This window comes from Parasteatoda tepidariorum, chromosome 1 (genome assembly GCF_043381705.1).
Source record: "Parasteatoda tepidariorum isolate YZ-2023 chromosome 1, CAS_Ptep_4.0, whole genome shotgun sequence".
Classification (NCBI taxonomy): domain Eukaryota; kingdom Metazoa; phylum Arthropoda; class Arachnida; order Araneae; family Theridiidae; genus Parasteatoda; species Parasteatoda tepidariorum.
The window spans coordinates 31,965,723-31,987,607 of NC_092204.1; the positions used below are offsets into that span (position 1 = coordinate 31,965,723).

A 21,885-nucleotide genomic window follows, 5' to 3' on the forward strand; every position below is an offset into this window, starting at 1 on the left:
TATCTATTTTCAGCACACTTATTATCACTTGAATCCTATTAAAGGAAAAATAATGATTCAAGGTAAGAAAGGAGGAAAATACCTTTCCTTTATTTTGAACCGAGTCTTTCCAATCTTAAAATAAATTGCAAAATACTCTTCCCAGCTGATAGAAAAGTCGTTACAGCTCCATTAAAAAATAAAATATCTAATTGAAAACAAATATAATCCGCCTCGTTCACCATATTCTTTTTCTGCTTCATTTTTTAGCCGAGATTGGAAAAGAAGATTTGCTATTCTTCTGAACCTTTTACCCCATTTCGTGGATAATCTGAGGATAATCTGAGCTATGTCTTCAGAATTTCAATTACGATTTTCCTCCCACGTCCAGCGATTGAATTCTTTTTTCTTCCTCCCTTGGTCCCCCATCTCCCTCACCAGGTGATCGATGTTACTTCAAGTGGTAATCAGTATTTCGTCATTGCTTCTTGAAGATATAATTCCAGTCATTCACACTGCACAGTGGTGTGAGTCAGATTAAACAGGGAATTCTCTACATATAATGGCCGAAGAGGGATAGTTGATGAAGACCCCAGATCTCTGTGACTCAGTCAACCGAATAACTGTTCAGAATTTGATACGTGTAAAGGATTTATATTGATTCTCTTGGAAGCCATTGACACTTCTCTGGAGAAAATACAGATCAAATTTACCAGTAACCAGAGTGTCGTTAGATAGTGGCTTTAATATCCTGTGACTTAATTTAAAGGGCACGATCTGTAAATATTGCATGCTTGCGTGAATGCATCTGTGATGTTGTTCATCTCACGTTTTCTCTCTTTCTCTCTACCTTTATTTATAATTATTTTGTAAACTTTTACCATCACCTTTAGCTTTATTTTTAATTGAATGCCTGCAAGTGACGTCATTGTGGGTAAATCGTGGTATTTGACGATTCAGGAGCCAATCAGGTTCAACACATACGCGGACATCGTTTCAAATAAAAATAAATAAATCACATGGTTAGGCATGATCACTTCTTCTTCTCGAGTTGCATGTATACAGTTCCGTTTCGAACTTATGGGTAATTCATATTTTTTTTTCTCTATACGAGCTATAAGCTGATCTTCGCGAAGTTAGCACATTCTTTCCAGTTCAAGCTAGGAGCCTTAGTTCAGCTACTGATAATATGAATAAATATCGAATGCCTTTTTTGAGAGTATTTCAATTATCGTGTTTCAAATTGACCTTGTATCAACATGTTGTTGCTGACTGGATTTTACAATAGACTTAAAATTTCTAACATAATCTTATTAAATAAAACTAGTTCATAATCTTATTTAAGAAAACTAACTAAACAGCGCATTTTGAATGTTTTAGATTTCTTTTTTAATTGCTTTATGCATAAATTACTATATACATTATGTATTATACCTGTATTATGTATAAATTATTAGTATTACACATATAGCATACATAAATTATACATAGTATTAATACATAAAGCAAAGCAAACATGCTTTTGGAGCCAGCTCCAAACTGTTCTGATTATGCCGTTCGGAAACAATATAATAGGTTTTCATTTTAAGTAAAGAGTGGAGACATTATTTCCTTGTCTTTTTTTGAGAAACACGTGATTTTGTGTAGAATTTAAATAATTTAAAAATAAACTTTTTATTTTAATACAAAAAGTTTTCTACAGCACACTGACAATAATTTTGTCCCTATTTCATCGAAATAAAAATTCATATAAAATATAATTTATTTTAGAAACTGAGATTGTGCATTTAAAATAGAACGATCAAACCGCATTCAAATCAGCAAGAACGTTCGCTAAGATAGTAAAAGTCGTGAATTGTATTTTATTATCCTTTAAGATTTTAACTTTTTTATTATAGTTTAATTTTATGAAATAAATATTTAAAATATTGACAAAGGAATTATTATTAAATAAAGAGTAATGACGTCACGCGAAAATTATGAATAAATTCTGTCGAAAATTCTACCATTAAACGATTAACAATCTATTACTGTAAACCAGTGTTTCCCAAACTTATGACTTTTGTGTACCCTTTCTAAATTTTTCGTAACGCTGTGTACCACTAATAAAAAAATTTAAAGTATTTTTTACTATAAAAAAATTGCACAAAAGTTGAAAATCACAACTGGCTGTTGACACCACTAATTATTAACTGTTAGCTTTGCAAAAAATAGCCAATAGAAAAATACATAATCGTACTTTCTTATGGCTATCTTTGTTTTGAAATAAAATTTTTTGAAATGTTCGTTTGTTGCAAGATATTTCGCATAGGAACGCGTACCCCCACTAAGCTGTTCCAGTACCCCTGGGGTTACGCGTACCACACTTTGGGAAACACTGCTGTAAACTATAAACTTCTCAAAAGCTGGAGAAATTTGGAGCGGGCTCCTTCAAAAGGCTTCTCTGTACCGTGAAATAGGCCCATAAAGAATTAATTTTCTTTAATTCAATAAATTAATTACTCAAGAAACAATTTTCTTTAATTTTATTTCAACTGCGGCTGCAGGTGAATTTTATGAATGATATATTAAGGAATTTCCATTTAATAAAATTCATTAGTTCTACAATATAATGTATATTTTTTAATCTATTATGAATCTTACAATAAATTAAGCATTATAATCCTTACGAAAGTTATTCACTCTAGTAGAAAGGTATTTAAAAACAAATCAATTCTGTTTGCCCATTATGTTTCTTCATTAACTATAAATACATAATTAAATTATAAATTAATTAATAACTATAACAATAATTATAATCATAATAATTATAATTGTAATCATAATAATTATAATCATAATAATTATAATCATAATAATTATTATTATAATCATAATAATTACAATCATAATAATTATAATCATAATAATAATAATTATAATTATAAATTAATTATTAGGGTATGTTTTTTAAGGTCAAATACTAGATATTAGTATACCTGAATCACTTGTGTACTTTTCACACAGTAATGCCATTTATGTTTTAACCTATAACTGTTAATCTGTTTCGATGTATTTGCTTTTATATATAATTTCATGACGTCTATTTCCTATAGAATATCTGTAATTCGTTGCCCAAATATTCTAAGTGTACTTTTCACACAGTAATGTCATTTATGTTTTAACCTATAACTGTTAATCTGTTTCGATGTATTTGCTTTTATATAGAATTTCATGACGTCTATTTCCTGTAGAATATCTGTAATTCGTTGCCCAAATATTCTAAGTGTACTTTTCACACAGTAATGCCATTTATGTTTTAAATTCATGACGTCTATTTCCAGTAGAATATCTGTAATTCGTTGCCCAAATATTCTAACCACAACTATTTTGCGTTTCAGATCATCTGTTCAAAATTGAACCACAAACATGTCATTTTATTCTGTTAATATCCATTGAGCCGTCATTAATTGCATCATCGATGCACTCTTAACTGACAGATGGTTCTCGTAATTGGTAGCACACCACTGTAGCTCAAAATCGTTGCCAAATCCAACATCAGAATTGCACCGGCGGGGCCAGAATCATTTACTAGGGTTCCTCTCTTTATTTGTATTCTCGGAGACAAAAGATCGCCAACAAATAATAGAAATAAAAACAGGGCGAAATCGTCACCACGCCTTTTGGGACCATTGGCGGTGCTGGCGAAACAAAAACTAAAATGATGATTAATGCTGTGGCACTATCTGTGATATCGGATGCTGTATCTCTTTTCTAGCTGCTATTCTTTGGCGAATAGAAGTAAAAGACGTCCCATGTGTGTTGTTTCCAGCTGTACAAGATTACAGAAAAGGGCTGTGGTTGGAATGATACGATACGGAATGAAAGATGGAATACTCCAATGAAAGATGATGATTCTGGCTGATTTTTGCTTCATCTAGAATCTCGCTGTTTTTCCCTTTTTAAAAGCTTTTCCCTGACAGATATTTATTGTGGGGATTTTTTTTTATGATTGAAACGGCTTGTCTGATTCCTTTTAGCAGCTTCTGTTCGTGGGAGTTAATTGAATTTAAATGATGTATAACGTAAAACGAGTAATATATTGTATATTTTGTATTGTTGGCTTTTGAATTATTATTTTACGTCTGTTGGTGTATTTGAATTCCATGTTTAACTTGTAATGTTATTTTATTTTTTCCTCACTGTTAGACTATGGACATCTAGAGTTCATTTAGATGTAAAAGAATTATGTTTTAATTTTTAAAAATTATATTATACTGCTTTAATACGTAAAATTTAAAATTAAATAGGTGTGATAAAATTCTGATAAAATTGCCGTAGGTAATGACATTTCTGGTGGGGAAAAAAAAAACATAATTTTTGCAATAAAAACCAAGATATACGGTATTTAAACCATTAATTCGGTAATTTTCCGTTCTTATGGTTATAGTTTACCGGAAATTCTGGTTTTAAAAATTATAGTTCTTATTACTACACTTTTAGTAGAAAATACAAAACTGAAAAGTAAACCTAACAGAACAAATGGTTTTTATGACTTGTTTTTAGGCATCATGATTAAATTACCAAATTTTGCCTATACTTATCAAAGAAAATTGTGTGAAATACCAAATGTGTTAAAAATGATAGATCACATAGTTTCTGCCTTTAAAACGTCACCATCAATATTTTTTGTTTTGTTTGAAACATGTAAAATGGTCGTTTTTCACTTCGATTCTTTTAGTTCAAAAACTTGTTTTCAAAAAATTAGATTAGTGAGAAAGAAGCGCACTAAGAGATATTTATTCAAGTATCGATGCATAAAATTTGGAACACAAATGCAAATGCAAACCAAGATTTAGATCATCCTTTGAAGATTGTAGAATAGATGGCTACTAAACATGGAATGCGCGCAAGGGAAAATCTTCAAGGAAAAAAAATCAACGGAAAAAACAAAGGATTTAAGAATCTTTTTAATGATATACTTTAATGACATAATATGTGATTAGAAATTATTAACAATTTACTTCATATTTGAGTAGAATTTGTAAGTTCATATTTTATCCACCAAATATTAGTTTAACTAACTTTAAAATTGCCTCAACGTGATCTAAAATAGACATTATTTTTATACTGATTTCTAACATTCGGTCCACTGCCTAATTATTTAGTAACATTTATATTTAAAACTGTAGAACTTCCTGATAAAAGATGAAATCATTTACATGCATATATATTTCTTTTATGTGGCACTATAAACTCGGTTATCTTTTGGCAACATAGTTATTATTCATTTTGTTAGGTTGTCAGAGTAATAATTTAAGTAGTGTTAAATTAGTTATACGTTAATTACTTATTTAAATTTATTGTGTTAGTTAATCTACAATAATAATTAAGTAGTGTTGAATTGTTAGTTACGTTAGTATGTTTAAAATAATTTTGTATTTTTATAGAAATAAAAACTTAGTTACGGAGTAATTATTTATATTCATATTTATTTTTGATCTTTTGTACAATGGCTGTATAAATTTTAATCATAAACGGTGCTATAGTACCGTATACTTTGATACCAATTATTGGTATGACAGTATGCGGAGATTGCCGTTTTCAAACAATAGTCTATATACGGAGTCTCAGTGGATAGAGCGTTCGCCTTCCAATGAGGAGAACCTGGTTCGAATCCCAGCGATAGCTGGTCGATGCGAATTCTGCAGCCGGCTCTCAACGACCGCAGTTCTGACGTAAAATATCCTCAGTGGTAGACAGATCATGGTTAGAGTCCCTTTGCGGTCAGACTAACCATGGAAAGTTTTCCTCTCCATGTAATGCAAATGCGGGTTAGTTCCCTAAAAAATTCCTCCACGAAGGCGAAATTTCCCCCAATACTTGATTCTGGAGTTCCCTCATCTTCTGGATCTGGTTCAAAATTACAAGACTATGGAGTTGAACACAAGACTATGGAGTTGAACAGTGGTAGTCGTTAACTCAAAATTGGGTCGACTGTTCAACGACTGTTATAAATTATAAAATAAAATTGCCTTTATACGATACTCAAGCAACGATACTTTTGCACCACGCAATGGAGCATTGTGATGAGTTTTCTATCTTATTTTACGACAGAGATGAGAACAATTTTGATACTTTACTGCCAATTATACTAAAATGTTCCGAACTCATTCTTACGGTGGTTTGCGTGATTTAATAACTGCCGGGCAGATTTTAAAATATTGCTAAAATTCAAAACATAGAGAACTTTAACAACATCCTGAACATCTCTTGAAAGTAGTTGAAATTGAAATCTAAATAATTACGCGCATACAGAACCCCTAGCAACAGCTAAGCTAGATGGTAAAAAAATTAGGTTATTACATTGTTTTAAACTAATTAAGATGTTAAGATTAGAGGAAGAGTTGAAGAATTAGAATATTTAAATGCAAGTGTGCTCTGTATTGCTTGGTTACTATTGGCGTTTATATGTTGCATAAAATAATTTTGAAAAGTGACCAAACTGATGCAAAAGCGGCTAGTACTGATATATTACTGATTAAGTCATTAAAATGAAAATATTAATAAAACATTACCAAAAATGAAATCAAAATCGAAATAAGCAGGAAGGAAAGGAAAGCGTATAAATATTTTGATCTTAAAAATAATAACTACGTGGTGAAACTGTTATTTGTAATTACCACAACACTTTAATACATAAAAATAGATTAGGCTTAGATAACGGCAGAATGTGCATGAAATATTAAATGACACTTTGATAATTATAATTCTATTCGAATATCACGACATCATCCCATGTTGAATATTCCTAGCTTTTCTTTCCAATTGAAGTAGTTTTAGAATACTAATGAACTCATTTTTAGTTTTATTTGACGTTACGGTTTATTTGAAAAAAAAATATCTAAAAGCAATTCGTATTTACTGTCAAATAATGGAAATCAAAATATTTACTACATTTCAAATGTTTATTTTATTATTAAAATATAATTTTTTTTTCAAAACATATCTTATACCTAAAATGTAGGCTACCAAGCAAAATCAAAAGCGTTAATGGATTTTTATTTGAAGTTCTAAGAATTCTTATTAAAATGTTTTCAGTTCAGTTCTGTGTTCTACGGAAAATGCTTCCCATTGCTTACTTTTGAATAAGTAAGCTTTTAGATTCTTAAATAAATAAAAATGCTTCTTATATTTGCATTCCATGCAGATCTATATCGCTTGTTTACGTACTTAGATAACTGAATAAATAAGATAGTAATATCATTCTTCACTTAAATTCTGTAATTGAATGAAAGAGAGTCTTTCTTTACTTAAATACTTCCTCTAATGCATGTCTATCGCACATCTAAAAGATCTTATTACGCCATTTTCTTCACAGCAGACGATCCCCTACGCCGAGCTCTTAACTTGAAACCAAATGAAAAGAATCCATCTAAAATCTAATTTTAGGAGCCAGCTAATTACTTGTAAATTTACGCCTCTTCCCGTCCTTTTAACTCCTTTGGCGTCCATTTTTAATTCAATCATAATTTTCCTTCCTGACGACTATGCAAACAGCTATCCCCTCATGTACTTTATCATCAGGGAAAAGTTACAGAAAAGCCTCCGGGATAAAAGCTGGTTACATATTCTTATTGAATGGAACATTTTAATTTTCATCAGTTGCTGATGGGTTTAATTCGGTTATTTCATTGCCTTTCAAAAATAATTTTGTTCCAGGATAGTCGTTTGCTTCTTTTTGAGTCTTTTTATCTTTTTCAAAGAATTATCGTCTGTTCTCTTTTGTATTTATTTCTTTAATAAAAGTCTCAATTTAAAGTCGTGTCCGTGAAGAAAATTATTAATTAGCTCTTTGTTTTAATTTTTTAACGAAACATTTTGTAGGATTTTTAATTTGTCTATTAAAAATTTGCTGTTTGATGTATTATATTATTTATTTTGACTTATTTTTCTATTGTAATTTTCGAAATTAAATGAAAACCAAAAAAATAAATAAATAAATAAAAGTAAAAAATACGTGAAATGGGAGAAACTGAAGAAAAAAAACTATAGCAATGGGCTCAAAGAACATAAAATCTAATATATATAATTCTCTTACGTGGCTCCCAAATTTTGGCTGTATTTCTTTTCCACCGGTGGCAACGTTTGCTTTGTTTTGTTTGCGCTACTATTTCTCACGGCGACAAAAAAAAATTCTCATTACAACTCCCCGAATGGCAACGCTAGAAAATCGACCAATGATTGCTGCTAAAAATGTCTTTCATTATAACTTACNAATCATAATTTTCCTTCCTGACGACTATGCAAACAGCTATCCCCTCATGTACTTTATCATCAGGGAAAAGTTACAGAAAAGCCTCCGGGATAAAAGCTGGTTACATATTCTTATTGAATGGAACATTTTAATTTTCATCAGTTGCTGATGGGTTTAATTCGGTTATTTCATTGCCTTTCAAAAATAATTTTGTTCCAGGATAGTCGTTTGCTTCTTTTTGAGTCTTTTTATCTTTTTCAAAGAATTATCGTCTGTTCTCTTTTGTATTTATTTCTTTAATAAAAGTCTCAATTTAAAGTCGTGTCCGTGAAGAAAATCAATAATTAGCTCTTTGTTTTAATTTTTTAACGAAACATTTTGTAGGATTTTAATTTGTCTATTAAAAATTTGCTGTTTGATGTATTATATTATATATTTTGACTTATTTTTATACTGTAATTTTCGAAATTAAATGAAAATCTAAAGAATAAGTAAATAAAGAAAATAAAAAATACATAATGAGACAATGAGAAAAGCTGGAGAAAAAAAAACTATAGCAATGGTCTCAAAGAACATAAAATAAAATTAAATGTAAAATGAGTAAATCAATTAATTTTTCGAAACTAGACTTTGAAATTATAAGCATTAAATAAAAATTACTTATAAAATAACGAATTTAATCGAATGAATCAATTATTAATCTATTATTTTATTTATATAGCTTATTATTGTGGAAGATAAAACTACGGTTTGGCAATCACGAGATGAGTTCTCAGTGAGGTTGCATTCAGTTAGGCTGGCAATTAATCTCATGATTGCTAGATTACGTAAAATCGACGATACAACATGTCGTCCTTTTAATAAATACAGTGAAACCCGTTTGAAAATTTTTTCCTGTTTTTAAGCAGTTTATATTCCAGTTACTATAGTCAATTATTTCTACAATACAAAACTAATCATTTAAATAAAAAATTCTTTAAAAAAAAAAAACAACTTTCTAAGGTTGGCAATTTTGCTTTCAAAAATTAAAAAAATTACCAGAAAAAAAATATACGAAAGTCTTTAGAAGTGAAACTCATTGGTCTAATATTTAGGTTAAATTTCAATAAGTGTAACTTAATGTGTTTATGATATTCTCAACCAAAATATTGGGTATTAGTTATAAAAAAATATTTATTATTTTAAAATAAAAGTAGCAGCCCACCCGCTCAAAAAATTTAAGAAAATTTCCTTTCTTTTTCCACGAAAAATATCTGCATCAGGTTTCACTGTAAAATATTAATACATTTTACTTCTCGTACTTTCATAATTATATATGAACTCACTTTTCATTAAATCTCTTTATTATTTTTACATTTTCAGTCTGTTATTATTAAAATATATTAGGATTTTAAGATAATATTGCGTTTTATCATTATACAATTTATTCTAAACATGTTTTCTTTATGCTACTAAGTTAAACACTTCAGCGTTGCATTTATTAACTTATTTAACATTCAATTTAACTGAAATCTAAAGTATTTACAATATTTATTTTGCATATTTATACAAGCAATCGAAATGAATTAGAACAACAATCATATTGACTCGACTTTCTCCATTCTGTGTGCAGTGACGTCACAACGAAAATATCCTAATATAGATCTCTTCATCAGTCTTGCGACAGAGTTATTGTTACATCCAAACACTGCCAAGCACTTTATTAGACAGGGTTTTATTTTTACAGCCTCCATCTATTTGGCGTTGACATATTTTTCCGAAAAGTGCTATTATTTCCGCCCATTTAATGCAAACCTCCCGATCACTCAATGCAATTGACGTAGCTCAGTAATTAAATTAATGTATCGATAAGTTGCATTGATTTTATGCTTCTTGTTTACTTATAAACTTGGCTGCGTTGTTTATTTTTGAATAGAAGGGAAAGTAAACCCATCGAGAAGTTTTATCACGCATGTGGTTTACCCTAAATAGTCTTATTGATTTTGCCGATCATTATATTGCATATGGATTTATAGAATTAAGAAAATGCAGACTGTTGCGGTTTTAATTAATCAATTTATCTCGTTAAATCATATGTATTTTGTAAGGTTTTAGGTTTGTTTATTTAACAAACGAATAAGTTTAAATGGAACATAATATTTTCCTTTGAACTGAAATGGAATTATGAATCCAAGTATAAACATTTCTGAGACATTTCTGTGTTCTTTTTAGTGTAGCAAAGACGTTATTAATATAATTTTATTTATTTTTGTTGTTTTTGCAAATATTCTTATTTATTCTTCGAATGTCTTTTATGCTATTCCTTTAACAACTAAATCTTTTTCTTAATTTATTATTCAAAACTAAATACCTTCTCACACTTTAATATTCACATCCTGTCTTTTAATCTATTTTTAATTCAAGTATGCATTAATTAACATTTTAACGTTTTCCCTTTTACTAACTTGTGAGAAGCATCTTATTCCCTAAGACGAAACAAATTACGGATTTATTTTCCAAGATTTTTACGTAATTTTTATCCGAGAGCACTTCGTGTGTGTCACTTGAATATTTATTCTCTGGTTATGATAGTTAAATAAAATTAATTTGATCTTTTGAAATCCTGTACCTGTTACTCCTGTTCCCTCGAATATATATATAAAAAATACAAGAAAACACTAAGAAAGTTAAGAAAAACAATAAGTATCATGAGTATATAAACATAAGTATATAAAAAATTTTTTGAGTGCTCCTCACACTATTGTATTAATATATTTTGCTTTGGTTTTGACTTTATTGATACAATATCAGAAAGCACTCTGNTGTAATATTTCTATTAACGTGAATGTCCCAAAATCAAGAGAATATCGACATTCACCAAAGAATGTCAACAATCACATGGTCGCTTTGGTGAATGACCGAAATATTTGTTATATCCGATTTGATATTATTTTATTTTTTGATATTATATTTCCTCGATATTTTAATATCTGCTGAGAATAGATTAGGAGAAACATCAGTGGTCGAATGAAACGCATGCTGGGCAGTGGCACTTGACTTTTAAAAAACGTTGGTGTAGGGCATACCGGACAAAAGTATACCGGACAATAGCACTGAACTTTAAAAAACATTGATGCATCTTGAAAAAACATTGAACATACCGGGCAAATGCATGCAAAGGAAGTGGCACTTAACTAAACCAAGTATATATTTCGGACAATTACCAAAGCAACTATGTGATTGTCAGCATTTACCGGTGAAAGTCAACAACCTACAATTTCGATCATTTATAGTTACAGTTCCATGAAATATGTACAGACTTTGAAAAACATTGCTAGAAATATAGTAAAATTTTTTCCGAAATAGATTGATTAAATCTGTACATTAGATTTAGATTTTTAGAATATTTTTATTTATTTTGCTAAATAAAATTCGTACCTTACATCTTATTTAAGTTTTTCATAGTTAACTGTTGTGTTGTTTTCTATATTCTAACTTCACTTTTCCTTAAATCACCATCTCACCTCGGCATTAAGGATAATTGACCACTTGTTGGTTTAATTTCAAACAATATAATTTTTTTTTGTATTTTTGTTCTCAATATTCCATTATTTTTGTTCAAAATATGTTGCGTACAGGTATGAGAATTTATAATATGCGAAAACTTTTTTATGCAAATTTTTTTTTGTTGATGTTTATGGGATTTGTGGTGCTAATTTTTTAAAACTTAATTACCATAATTATTGTACCAATATAAATTTAAAATATAAAATCTTGGCGGTTTTAGTTTTTGTATAACATTTGAATTTGTTTACATAAATATTTATTATTATTTATTTCTAGTTTTAATGTCACTTAAGAGAAGATTTCGAACGTTAAAAGTTAATAATCATTTTAAACTTAACATTTTCTACTAGCTGAAGATTTTTCTCAAATTAAGATTAATTCATAAATTAGCGATGTAGTAATTTGTCAGAATTAAGTTCAATTAGCGACGCTTAAGTTTTAAAACTAGAATTACAATTATCGCCTAAATGGATTTTTGAGACGATTTCTAAAAGTGAATGAATGTGCTATTAGATTCATAACTAATCAAAGTAGGATTAGTTTTAATCTCTTTGTAACAAACGTATGTACTTAAAACTTGATTGTTAACATTAATTAACTTCGAAAATTGTATAATTGATGCTGGAATTTGTGATAAATACAACGCAATGAATCATTAGTATAGAGTACTGTAGATTTCGGATTATCATAATTTTAGTTCGTTCATTAGTTCAACATTAGCCTTAAGTTTTAATTAATTTTAGTATTAAAATTAATCAATTGAAAAATGAATTAATAAATATAAAAATAATTTGTTTCGAGCAATTTACGTTTAGTTTTAGCTTTTTATGAAGCTTAGTTTGTTGATTCTTATTTATTTATTATTTTTATTATATGTCTATGAAAAGGCGACTTACATTATATATTTCCACGTTCAACTTTCTTCGTTACTTTGAAAGTCCACAAGTTTTCAAAGCACACTTGTCTTCTTAAATTTAGATTTCTTGAAATTAAGTCAGCGTTTAAAATTAAAATAATGCTGATTTTTGATTTTAAGCTTAGAATTCCGCGGTCGACTGTACCAGGGTTCTTCTTTGTTCATGACCAGTCGCATGAAATTAATAAATAAGCTGACAATATACGATGCAACAATTGGTCAGCTTAGAGAAAGGCAATGTAATTGTTTTTTTCTTACCAGCTTGATGTTTAATGTAAAAGATCAGCTTAAATTGATAAACTTAAAAGATAGTGTCCTTAACTGGTTTTACCTTATGACTATATTAAGTTATTAAAGATGGAATGACTGACATTTTATGACAAAATCACGCTGAAGAGAACTGTCATTTCATGAACAAATTATTTTGAAGAAATATGACATTTAATGTACAGATCTCGTTAAAAAAAGCATTGTAATTTATGACCAGAACAAGTTAAAGAAGGATAAGAACATAATTAAAAGTAAGAAGAGAAAAAGAAGTTATAGTGTTATGATGCTAGAGAAAGGAATCACTCAATTTTTTCATCTCCTAAAATAGCAGAATACTTCTTTATAGCAATCGAAAAGTACAGCCTTTAGTTAACTGATAGCTTTACTATTCACCACTAACTATTCTTCTGAGTAGAATAAACTAATATTGGAAACCGATGTTTGACCTACTGTTTTCAACTAATTGGTAAAAATGGTAAAAAAAAGTTTTCCTGCATAATAAATTATTTGAGCCGATACGATTGCACTAAAATTACCTTATTACTTCCATTTACATTTTTCTTTCTTATTTGCTTCGTAATTTAACACGTTCACGCCGGGGTGACCCACCGGTGGGTCACGCTAGATTGTCTCAATAAAAACTGGTAATAATAAATTTCATTTTTTAGTTTTTTCCCGGGAATAATAAAAATCCATAACTACCAATTGTTTTTAACGGATGCAATTTTTATATTGAATTGCTTCTTCGCCGTGATAAATTTCCTCACAGTGAATTGTTATTGTTGAGAATAGATTAACTCCTCCCGAATATTATCTAATATTGAAATAGTTCTTCTACCAGTATTTTCACTTTTCCCGGCGTGAACGTGTTAAAATAATAGATAAATTATCTACTTATCTAAGTTATATAATCTAACTTATCTCATGTTTTCTTTCTTTTTCAGAATATTTTAAAGAATTGCTAAAAACTTCTAAAAAGGACTTTCATGAGATGTTTCTTCGAACATATGGCATGCTGTACGATAGGAACTCCTACATCTTCAGGGAAATGTTCGATGACCTGGAAAAATACTATCAAACAGGAGGGGTCGATTTGACAGCAGCATTGGAAAATTTCTTTGATCGTCTCTATAGGAAAATGTTCCAGGTAATTTTCAATTTCTTTTTCTTTTCCTTCCAGACCACAAAATTCCAACTGAATTCGTCTCTGCTAACAAACGATTGCGCATTTCCGTATTATTGAAACCAGTCTACTTTATTGTTTTTTAATTATTATTATAACATGTTAATGTAACTGTGACAAAAGGATTTGAAGAAATAAAGAATTTAAATGTGTGATATGTAATTAAGATATATTATTAAGATATCTCTTAAAATGAGTCTCTAAAATATAGATTTTTTTTTCAACGATGACATATTTCTATAAATCAAATTTGATGTCTTTTTTTTGCCATATTTGTGCCATACCACTGCCATATTTGCCTCAACCAAGTGTGATGTCATTTTTAAATGTCTCAGTAGAAAATGGGACTAGTTTTAAAAGTTTAAGAGCTAGACAAATCCTTAAATTTTTTTCTACTCAAAGAACTTGCATTTTTATGTGGACCACGTATTTAAAATTGATTTTATTATGGTAGTAAAAATTCCCTTTAGTCGCCTACTCTCTCAATAACGTTAAAATGCTTCTTCGATTTCTTCTTTGGCTGCAATTCCATAAAACACATATTTTTACAGAGTGTTGCCGTAGTGGCCTCATTTAATATATATTTCTAGACTCTTTAGGAAATGTGGAATAAGAGGTCACTAATTATTATTTTAGAAAAAAAGAGCGAATGTGTTTTCAAATTCAGACGAATTATTATTGAGGCTAGTAAAATCAAAGGAAGGATTAAAATGATCAAAAATCAGTTTACTTGAAAATGAAGCTTAAAGGTGTTTCCTCTCGAAAGGTGATTGTATTCGACTTTAACCAGGAAAATAAACTGATTTATTACGGTTATTTTGTCTAATGAGTGAGTAATATATATTAAAAGAAGAATGTGTATATTTAATATCTATAAAAACATCTGTTTCATTCACTCAAATATCCAGATTTTTTTAATTTTTTTTTCTTTTCTTTTTTTGCGTTGAATTTGGTGCAGCAGTCTTTTCGAAGTCGATTGAGTCCTTCAACTTTACATTTTATCCAATCCCACCATTCAACTACCATTTCGATTGCGTTATCTAAATTATTTATTCTTTTATCCTACATTTTTAACAGTTTTTAATTTTATAATTTAACGTTTTATTTACAAATTTTTTGCATATAATATTTTTATTTTATTTGTTTCGAAAATTATTTTTAAACAAATTAAAATTTCAAAATAGTAACATTTTTATACAAATACACAATAACTAAAAAATAATAAGCGTGTTTTTTCAGTGTAAATTTTTTCATTGCCTCTTTTAACTTATTATGATCCAAAACTCCCACTATTCGCAAATAGCTGACAAATTACTTTTCGTTCTTTATTGAAAAAAAAAGTAAGAAATTCATATAAAAATAAAAGTTCATGGGACTCAAATCATCTTCTTAACAATGGAATTTCTAGTTTTATCAAACCTAGACTGATTTGATAAAGAACTCAATATGATGTAAAACGATTTATTTTCCCCTCTTCTACTTTTCTTCTTTTTTTTAATAATAGTCTTCCTTGAAATATTTTAAGGCTTTCAAGAAACTTCTTTTAGAGCTTCATTTCACTGAAATGAAATTCTTTCATTCCTGTAGCTTCGTTTTGTATAGTGCAATCAAAATATCACATTTTAACTTGCTTTTTTGATGCATTTCTATTCGAAAACTGTAAATCTTATTTCGATTCCAAAGATGAATTTCGTAAACTTGTAAACAAATAAATATTAGTAAACACTTATTTCAATTACTATAACTATTCTGTATTCAATTACAACGAGTATTATGATTGTATCTATTCTTTAATAGTTAAATAATTATTATTGTATAGTTATTTAACTATTACAGAATAGATATAGATACTATTCTTTAATTATTAAATAATTATAAAGTCTTTATTAGTTTAATAGTTTTAAGTAATGCAATACTTTTGCTACCTAAATGAAATTTATCAAAAGTCATGATAATATCGCATTCGACAATTATCGTTATTGATAATACTCGTGCTTACATTTCCGTTATTTATTATTGCCGTTAAAGATTGCGAAATATTGTATTTTATAGTTACCGTTACAGGTAAATCTTGAGAAAATTTTGTATGCGTGTTTTATAGTTGTTAATATTGATCTCGATATGATTTTTTAAATTAGGATTTCAATTTTTTTTCTTGCGTTAATTATAGTAGACCTAGCGTTTTTAAATATCGTCATAGCAATATTTTAAAATTATCTATAGCTATATTTTATCTATAGCAATATTATTATCTATAGCATTTATTTAAAATTATGTATAGCCTATATATATACCGCCCAATTTAATTTTTCAAATGATTTTTTTAATAATTATTTTTTCTCCTTACTTTAATTTTTTTTTACAAAAAATGATTTAAAAGATCAATTGAAGATTAAATTTTTAGCAAAAATATAATTAAAAAAAAATTTTTTTCCACATTAATAGAGCTTTAATACGAGGACGTTTTACCATTGGTTTCCCCCCTCCTAAAATACGCAAAATAATTTTTTTTAACATCAAAACTAGATTAAACTGCTTAATTCGTGCCTGTGTAGTAGTTAATTAAGAAACAATTACCTTATGAGTTATATTTATCTTAACTGAAGGCTTACTATTCAATTGTTAAGACATAACTTACAGTAATTCTATATTATAATTCTGAACATAACCTAATTAAAAAAAATCGTTTTTCAAAAACATAAAAATGTGATAATATAATTATTAAATTACTTTGCATTTATATAATTTAATTAATAATTATTGATTTGAACGTTAATAAACATTTTCTTAATCGTTAATGGGTTTGTCTAAAAAATAAAAATTTCGCATTATTTCTCCATATGAAATAAGTATTTCTTTCTAACTCCCTTTATGTAATTTTTGGATAAGATAAATCGTATTTGCTTTGATCTAAGTATCTGAATGGGTTTATTTGTTTTACTTATTGAAGCGAAAGAGATATTATTTGTTTCCTTTTACTTAATGTGTACCACTTTTCTTTTCCTTTTTCGCCCCATTATTTTGTTTATTTGTTATTATAAAATATAAGTGGAGCAATAATTGTACTTATCGTACTAAAAAGTTTCAAACCTGGACACAGCTCGAAATCCTTGTTTACAAAAATAAAAGCAGAAATGGACATAGCATTTGATTCTATTATTCAAGCTTCTTTTATAATAACTGTTCTTTAGAATAAACTAATGTATCCAAATGAAGTCGTGATTTTATACGATTTTATTTTATTATATCGTCCATTTTCATAAATCACTTGGTTTATTTTATTAAATTAGTCTACTTTTTATTTTTATTTAAGAAAGACTTCGAAATCAACAGTTATATTTGCAAGGTTGCCATAGGTGCTATAAATTTATAACTGTGGTAGTAAACTTACATTGTTACCTTTACTTGATCGTTTAGACTTCTGAATACGAAGACATCACCTAAAAAGTTGTGACATCGCGTGCTGCTGTGTCCATCGCCTGAAGATCTGTAATTTGTCTAGCTACCCTCACCTCTAAGTACGGGACCTTGCTCGTAATAATTAAGCTTAGTTTTAAAATAAGCAAAGGACATGTGAAGTAGTAAGCACGTAATTCCTTGTTTAGTTGTTAAATTTGAGTTATTAACTTAAAACGTTCATTTTCTACTCTGTCCATTCACGTAAATACGCATTTCGAGCTAAGTTCATTTTTGTAAACGCGCGTTTTGAGCTGTGTCCATTTTAACAAGCATTTAAAGCTATATCCATTTTCTTAAACACGCATTTCGAGCTGTGTCTATTTTCTTAAACACGCATTTCCAATTGTGCCCATTTTCTTAAACACTCACCCGAGTTGTGTCCATTTTCCTAAGCAAGCATTTTGAGCTGCGTTTATTTTCTTAAACACTCATTTCGAGTTGTGTCCAGACGTAAGAACTCACCGACCCTAGTTGTGGGTGTTGTTATTCATTTATTTTACAGACAGAAATACTATGAGTTTTAACACAAATCATATTAATTACTTTTCAAATGATTTTCGAATAATAATTATTAAATAAAGATCTCATGCTTGTGACGAAGTGATTTAAAAGTTTTAATATCGCGATATATCGTCAGTAAATATTGATATTTTACGATATATCGCTTTATTTTTCTAGTGTAACTTATTTGGATTAATTTTACATTGGTTAGTATTCCAGTTAGCGAAATTAAATTTATCAACACGCATGATAATATCGTATTCGATTGGTATCTTTCCCGATTATACTCGTTATATTATCATGTTATATAATTAGCGCAATATTATCTTGTTCGTGAGAATTATCAATAACGATGTTATTGTTACCGTTAATTATCAACAATCATTGGAGATATTAATCGCGTGGTTATCGTATTAGATATTTATTATTGTCGGTTATAGTATACTCGATATCTATCAACCGTGGTATACACTATGAAAATGTTTAAACTAAGATGTATAAAAATATCGATACTTGATCATATATCGTCCAGTTGTTATGATGGAACTAAGTTTTCCATCGGAAATAGCAATTTATATCTTCGTCCGCTTATACCCGATATAGCTAAGAAGACAGACTTTTGAATGTTTGAGTGAATACATTTTTGTTTTTAGTTTGTCTAAAGTAAGAACTCCCCTAGCCATTCTTATGGACACGTGGCAGTGACTATGATAACGAGATATAACTATTTCAAGTAGGGGTGTGGGATCACTGTTTAGGAGAGGTTTTGGCTCAGGTCGGAGTGAGAAAGGGAGTCTTTTTCTTTGGTCTATTGTGTTAGCCCTAGAGTGAAGTGAAGCTATAGTTTGTCTAGGCCAGTGTTTCCCAAACTTATGACTTTTGTGTACCCTTTCTAAATTTTTCGTAACGCTGTGTACCACTAATAAAAAGAAGGATGTATTTTTCACTATAAAAAAATTGCATAAAAGTTAAAAATCACAACTGGCTGTCGACACCACTAATTATTAACTGTTAACTCTGCAAAAAATAGCCAATAGAAAAATACGTAATAGTAAATTTTCATGGCAAGCTTTGTTTTTAAATAAAAAAATTTTGAAATTTTCGTTTGTTGCGAAATATTTTGCATAAGAACACGTACCCCAGCTAAACTGTTCCCGTACCCCTGGGGGTACGCGTACCACACTTTGGGAAACACTGGTCTAGGCCAAGAACTCCTACCGCCACAAAGTCTGAGGCCGTCTGGTGCTATGGAAACAAGAATGTCTCATTTTAGGGAGGGTAGCTTCACTCTAGGACTAACACAATAGACCGAAGTAAGAGATTCCCCTTCTCTCTCCCACCCGAGCCGAAACCACTCCAAAACAGTGACCCGGCACCCCTACTTGAAATAGCCATACCTCGTTACCATAGTCACCGCCACAGGTCCAGACGAATGTCTGGGGGAGTTCTTACTTTAGACAAACCATACTCTCCCTGAAATGCGTTATTCTTATGCGTCCATAGTAACACACGGCCTCAGACTTTGTGGCGAGAGGAGTTCTTACCGTAGACAAATTATAGCTACCTTAGAAGTTGACTTTTTAAGTCTTACACAAAACAATGACATGTCACTTTTTTCAATGTTTTTTTATCAATGAAATTTAACTTCATTCAAATTTTATGAGTTAATTAGGCCTATAGTTTCTGTTAAATAACATGAATTCTGCTTATTTGAATGGAGACATTTCTTCTGTGCATGAAAGTGCTTTCTCTCATTAAAACAAGTCATGATTCTGCTCTTTACACAAAAGTGCCTTTTTCGTTATTTATAAATCATTGTGAACAAGCTAATGCGCAGATACTGTGAAGCTGAAACAAAGATAATTTGACATTTATTTCTCTTAATGTAGGTGCTTAACAGTCAGTACACGTTCAATGATATCTACATGACTTGCATAAGTCAACAAATGGAACAGCTCAAACCCTTCGGAGATGTTCCTAAGAAATTAAACGTGGAAGTCAAAAGATCCTTCGTAGCCACGCGGACATTTGTTCAGGCTTTGGTCATTGGAAGAGATGTTGTGAAATTCATACAGGAAGTAAGTTGTCATTATTTTTTGTTATTATTATGAACACTAAAATTTATGTTAATATTATTTTTCTTTCACGGAGTGAAAGAAAAAACGTAATCAAACCTACTTTGTCCCGCCTTGACGTCTAATGTATATATTTTTTTATTTATTTCTAATGCTCACCTGTGTTAACATTTCGTCAATTCAGGCATTTACAGGGCATATTTGTTAGCCATTCTTTCAGGTGCACCATATTAGGTGGGCCAACGTTGCTCCCACAGTAAGAACAGATAGTACAGAATGAAGCAACATTCATGCCTTGCCCGTGATTCGAACCAGAACCTTTCCCTGACCACATCTAAAATATACATAATAAGATAACCAAGTTATGTTGCTTGTCCGTGTCAGAACGGCAGCGAAGCAGGATGAAACTAACAACTATGCTTGAATACATGTAGGAATATCAGAAAGACATTATACAAACAAGGAAAATAGCACTATTAAGATGTAGGCTTTTAAGAATTTTATTTAGTGTATGATACACTGTAAAATATTCAGGATCAATAAAGTACTTTAGGTGTAGCATCAGTAGAATCCATTTTTTACCATAAAATGTAATACCGGAATTTTTTACAGTAATATTTATTTAATTAGAGTGATTCAGTGATTTTAGGGTAATTATTTCTGTAAAAAAACGGTATACCAGATTTTATGTTCCGTAACATATTCCAAATGGTAAGCTTCCATCGATAAAAAGGAGAAATTCTTTTTAATTCTACGAAATAAAATGTTCTAAGATGCAGCTCAATATCTTAGTTTAGAAACGATTTGCAAATCCTTATTTAGAGTTTTTTTCATTTGATCAATCCATCAAAACTCTCCTATCTTTCATAGTTGAACTCAAAGTTGCTTCATAGAACGGCAATCTTTCATTCCGGCATAAATCTAAATCACAGAAAAATCCCAGGCTCTTGCAATGGACATGTGATAACCAGTTTGCTTCATACTCTCTGGAGCCTGGATCCTTCTAAACAAGTCATATAAACAAACGTTTGAGCGCTTGGAAAAGTGTGGCAAAGGAATAATTGAAGTAATTTACAGTTTTTACCCCCCTCCCCCTTTGGGTCAGGGTTGACAGCGAGGACATGCTTTCCATGCTTAATTTCGCTTTCGTGTCAACATCAAAAGGAGCCGACTAATATGTTTTTTATATATTTTTTTTTCTTCCGTTCCTTTCGCTCATTGAAGTCTTAAATGGCGGTAATACTTAAATATTTCTTGAAAGAGTTATGTTTTTGTGTTAGATTTTTTTCCTTCTTATTTTGGTGTTACTTATTGCGTGAAAGAATGCATTTCCCTTTCTAAAGAGAATGCTTACTTAGTGGAAGAAGGTTCTCCGTGGTAGTTTCGAAAATCAAAATTTAGATTTTTCAGGAAAAACCTTATTTAATTATACAATATTAATTCATTTCCAATTGCTATTAAATCTGAATGGATGAAGGCTCTAGTGAGAGTCTCTAAGAAGTGTTTTTGCAGTGGAAAAAGTTATTTAAGTGCTTTTGGTCGATGGCAATCCTAGTGAGCATCTATTTTGGTAGTATATTAAGACGCCACTATGTGTAATAATCCATTTCCTTTTCTAAAGAGAATCGTCATTAAACTTAGTGGATGAAGGTGGGAAGAGACATTTTAGAAAAATATTTAGATTTTTGCAGGGAAAGGTCTTATTTTAGTCTTGTGAAAC

General features: G+C 29.6%; 1 protein-coding gene across 1 annotated transcript in view; it reads left to right on the plus strand.

Moving 5' to 3' along the window:
• The window catches only part of LOC107436350 (glypican-6), a 159,080-nt gene that overhangs the window by 116,792 nt on the left and 20,403 nt on the right, over nucleotides 1–21,885 (plus strand). Inside the window, exons 3-4 of the mRNA XM_043049176.2 lie at nucleotides 13,892–14,094; nucleotides 19,980–20,168. Of these exons, the coding sequence (XP_042905110.1) occupies nucleotides 13,892–14,094; nucleotides 19,980–20,168 (392 nt within the window). The remainder of the gene's footprint in view (nucleotides 1–13,891; nucleotides 14,095–19,979; nucleotides 20,169–21,885) is intronic.